General features: G+C 34.6%; 1 protein-coding gene across 1 annotated transcript; it reads left to right on the top strand.

Annotated features, from left to right (window-relative positions):
• The first annotated feature begins 2,307 nt into the window (after positions 1 to 2,307).
• On the top strand, positions 2,308 to 4,035 carry LOC111711008 (V-type proton ATPase 116 kDa subunit a). The gene is made up of 3 exons (XM_023485225.1): positions 2,308 to 2,877; positions 3,131 to 3,323; positions 3,571 to 4,035. Exons 1-3 carry the CDS (start codon positions 2,440 to 2,442, stop codon positions 3,864 to 3,866), a joined length of 927 nt encoding a protein of 308 aa, XP_023340993.1. The 5' UTR covers positions 2,308 to 2,439; the 3' UTR covers positions 3,867 to 4,035.
• Positions 4,036 to 4,667: the final 632 nt, after the last annotated feature.

The following is a 4,667-nucleotide window of genomic DNA, read 5'->3' as shown; positions in this document are numbered from 1 at the left end:
AACAGAAACAGAGGCGCCAGGAACTATTGCATTCCTAATTTTTTTGCGTTGCAAAAAAAATTAGCAAAAGTTTAAGTTCCACCCATTAACAATACCTTTTCCAAAAAAAGCAATGCCAGAGCACTGATTTTTATAAGAAGGATTTTAAAAAATGCAAATTGCTTGACTTAAAAATCCATTGTCATAGAAAGAAAAATTATGTGTNTAATCGGGATCTGGCCAGTACTAAAAGATAGATTAAAGATATGAGACAGAGGTTCAGAAATCTCAGTTGATACGGCTTTTATCAAAACTAGAGCCCAGGAATTGTAGACGTAGTTTCAAAAAATATTTTAGGTGTCCAATCCTTGAAGATGAAATTATTTATAAAAATCTGGCCACCGAGGCAGGGAACCCCGGCCGACATGAGCCTCCCAGATTTTCTATGCAATCCGAGCCTCCACTACGGAGTATGGGGCCTCCGCCTTAAAGCACCGACTTAATTTTGGGTTTTATGTGCAACGAAAAATTTAAGGCTTAATGTAGTGGCATGAGCATTTCATTTAAGATTTGAAGAATGTCATTATTAGTAACTTTCATGGATTATTAATTCAAAAAGAGGTTTGAAAGATTTAAAAACATTTTTTACGCAGAAAGTCGAGAAATACATGGTGTCCCACAAAACATGACAGTAGCAAGACTACTTGAAGGTAGTTTTTGATCTTAGTTATAATTTGCTGCTTTTATTTGTTAACCTTATTTTAGAAGTAAAATTCTAGAGATGTTAATAACAAAATGTGGTTTGCCGGTTTTGTGCTTTCAATATTAGCCGAGATATGAAGAGTTTCCTTCAGATTTCGACAATTTTTGTTTTATTTAACAAAATTGAAATCTAAACAAAATTCTTAATAACCATGTTAATATTTACAGCACAAAAAAGACAGACCTCATTTTGGAAATGCCAGGACTAGGAGAATATACTGCTAATTATTTCAAGAATCATTAATGTTTAAGTAGATTTACGACTGAATGTCACAAATAAATTCCAAGATCAAGACAACTTTCAAGTTGTCTTGCAATTGTCATGTTTCGTGGGACACCCTGATATGTATGGAGCTAAGTTTATGAAAAAATGTTTCGATTTCGGCAGATGATGAAAATTTACTATATTCAAAGAGAAGTACAGAAAAGGTATTGCATAATCAAAAATACTAAAAAAAATTTCTTCAATTATTTTCCGTTTTACAAAAAAAATTCTAAAAATATTATTAACCACTGTATAATTCAAGATTTAGCAAGATTTAGAATAATTTATAAATACTTCTGATTTTTGATAAGTTGTGAAAATTCTTTTATATATTTAAGATCTTCTGTAGCACGCTGGCCCCTTGTTATGTATTGCGCGGGCTCATCACTGTATATAGAATAGCTCGTACTGCCTGATTCTCGGAGGCTCTCATGATGAGGGAAGGGACCCCGGGACGCTAGTGCAATAATTATGACTGATAAAGTTGTATATAAAATTTTCAAACATTTCTATGAAAGGAAAATGTTGGAAATTGATTAATTTGAATTTCATTTCATTTCGTTTTATATAATCTTTGATTTGAGCGATACCTTTCATTGTAGTTTAAATTAAATCTAGAAAATATGTATAATTTATTTAAATCTTAATACTTTTCCAAAAACTGTATTGTTTAAATCAAAGATTACAACAAAACTAACTAAATTTACTCCAGAAATATTTCTCCAAATATCTTCCTTCCTGCGTAAGAAATGCTTCCGAGTTCCACTTTATTTGTCATAATTTGGTACCATTAATAATAATTGATAAATACTTCTCTTCTTTGAGAAACCTCTCATGCCACTATGTCGAAAACCCCTGTAAAGTCTATGCACAAATTTAACAACAACCTCCCGTATTACACAGGCACATGTGATGTATTGCACATGCACATATGATGTATTGCACAGGCACATTTATGCATAGCAGAGGCTCATGGCTTCCCTCACTCTCATGTTCATTAAGCTGTGGATTTTCACCTTAAGCCACGTTAAAATTAAAAATTTAACCTGCAAGAGTCAACGTCCTTTAAATTAATCTAATGGTATATACGAAAAATATTCCCGTTTTTACTTTAAACTTTAGGTTAGCCATTACTCACACAGAAGAGTTTTCTTTTAATCAAGTTTGGACACAATTCACGTGAATTCAAATATTCCAACATGATTAATTCTAATCATGTCAATATGGCCAGATTTAATTAAAAAGTTGCATCTTCAAGGATGGGACTGATATAAATGGTTGATAAATCTTTNTTATTATACTCTGGTTTAACTTTACTGTGTTTAGATCCTTCCTGTAGATGGAGTTCCTTTATATACTCTGGTTTAACTTTACTTTGTTTAAATCCACCATGTATTCTGTACTCTGTGTTTAGATCGTCCTGGCAGGTTACCATGTCCTTCAAGGATATCCTGCATGAGAAGGTTGTAATGATTGATCCAGCTCTCCGGAATAATCAAACAAACATAAGCGGATACTATGGGACTCCTTATTCCTTCGGGATAGATCCAGTGTGGCAGCTCTCCATCAACAAGATCGTGTTTCTGAACTCCTTCAAGATGAAGGTTTCGATCATCCTCGGCGTTATTCACATGCTCTTTGGGGTCTTCATCTCCTTCATCAACAGCAAGTACTTCGAGAAGCGTGTTAATATCATCTGCGAGTTCATTCCTCAGTTCATGTTCCTTACCTGTATGTTCGGGTACATGTCCCTGCTGATGTTCCACAAGTGGACTTCCTTTGTTGCCGGAGGGTTCGATAATGATATTCTCACCACGGAGAGATGCGCTCCATCCATCCTGATCACCTTCATCAACATGGTGCTCTTCAAGGTGCACTTTGTTTTAAGTTATTAGAGACTGGGGCCGGGAATTAGATATGAAGTTTGAAGTAACCCTGTTTTTAAAAATACATATAGTTTTAAGTCAACAAAATGAATAAAAATCTAGAATCAATTCTTCAATTGAAAACGTTATGTTACTACAAAAGCTATTACAGTCACAAAAAAAGCTAAGGCGGGGCATTTTGATAACATTTTTGTAAAAAAAAACCGTATATATATTTATAGTAATAGTTAAATTTCAGGATAACGAACCTGACAGCCCTGAGTGTGAAGCATACATGTACGCCGGTCAGCACGGTATTCAAAGGTTTCTCATCCTGCTCGCTCTCATCTGTGTTCCCTGGATGCTGTTCGCTAAACCTCTTGTTCTCAAGAAAGAAGCTGCTTCCAAACCAAACGTACACTTCGATATTGTGGAGACCATGATTCTACAAGGTATAACAATTTTTCTTAAAAGCTAGCAAAAAATTAGTTTATATTTTTTGACAACATTTTTAAAAACTTTTTCTGTTAACACCTCGATGTCTCGATGTGTAAATTCGGATGGGGGGGGGAGGCAGACCCCTTATGCTGGCTTTAAACAAAAGTTGATTTTACTGAATGTCCGAAGTATCCGGCATCTGAGTAAAATTTGATAGTTCGCATTTTTATAATTATTACGGTAACATAAAACATATTTAAGGAATCCATACTATTGAGTATGCTCTTGGAACCATCTCTCATACTGCATCCTATCTCCGACTGTGGGCGCTTTCTCTAGCCCACGCTCAGCTCTCTGAGGTTCTCTGGAACATGGTTCTCCGGGTTGGACTCCAGAGGGATCATTGGTATGGGGGAATCATTCTCTGGGTTATATTTACAATCTGGGCAGTTCTTACAGTTGGAATTCTTTGCTTGATGGAAGGTCTCTCAGCTTTCCTTCACACTCTCAGGTATAGTCTAACTCAGCTTTCCTTCACACTCTCAGGTATAGTCTAACTCAGCTTTCCTTCACACTCTCAGGTAAAGTCCAACTTAATGTTACGGATACTGATCCGCTCGATAATTTTTTTAACGTTTAGCTTTTTAAATGAAAAAAAACGCATACTGTTTTCGGGATTTATTTATATACCCTGGAGATTGGAGAACCTTTGAACCGTTGGGAACTGATATATGATCTGTTTATAAATCCAAAATAAATAATATGCTAGCTTACATGATACAGTAACAATAAAAGATAGTTTGGGTTAACATTTTTTTTCATTTTGGGTTGTCCAAACATCTACTTATTCATGTACAGTGAATCCCAGATATATGGATACATAGACCGTCATAAGTTTTATGTTAGTTCTACAGAAACTTCTTTTTATTTATAACTCAAGGTAAATGAAAAGCCCTGAAATATGAATGCAATTGCTATATTAATATTAAACTCATAATTCCGCGGCATTTGATCTTAAATATATAATACAACATTATAAAAAACTCTTGCTATGTATTCATATATCTGGGATTAACGGTACAATATATGTACTAAAGATACATAAACTCTATGTAAAATTCATTTACAATTTTAAGAACATTTCTGTGTAACATGTAGCTACAGGGTTGCCCACAAAGGATAAGACTGTAAAGACGACCTAAAACTCTAAAAATGTGACGATTTAAAGCTTGATGTTTGGTTTCCGCATGTAATTAATTATTTTGAAGAAAGGAACCTGAATGCAAGAAAACGGACTTAAAAATATTCCGTACAGTCGTCTTTAAAGTCGCATCCTTTTTGGGTAACCCTGTACTTAA

This window comes from Eurytemora carolleeae, unplaced genomic scaffold (assembly GCF_000591075.1).
Source record: "Eurytemora carolleeae unplaced genomic scaffold, Eaff_2.0 scaffold610, whole genome shotgun sequence".
Lineage (NCBI taxonomy): Eukaryota > Metazoa > Arthropoda > Copepoda > Calanoida > Temoridae > Eurytemora > Eurytemora carolleeae.
This window is presented reverse-complemented; position numbering and strand designations above follow the sequence as displayed.

Coding starts and splice junctions, on each gene's coding strand:
- LOC111711008 (XM_023485225.1), top strand. CDS start 2,440: ATGTCCTTCAAGGATATCCTGCATGAGAAGGTTGTAATGATTGATCCA. Junction 2,878..3,130: donor TCAACATGGTGCTCTTCAAG/GTGCACTTTGTT, acceptor GTTAAATTTCAG/GATAACGAACCTGACAGCCC. Junction 3,324..3,570: donor GGAGACCATGATTCTACAAG/GTATAACAATTT, acceptor AACATATTTAAG/GAATCCATACTATTGAGTAT.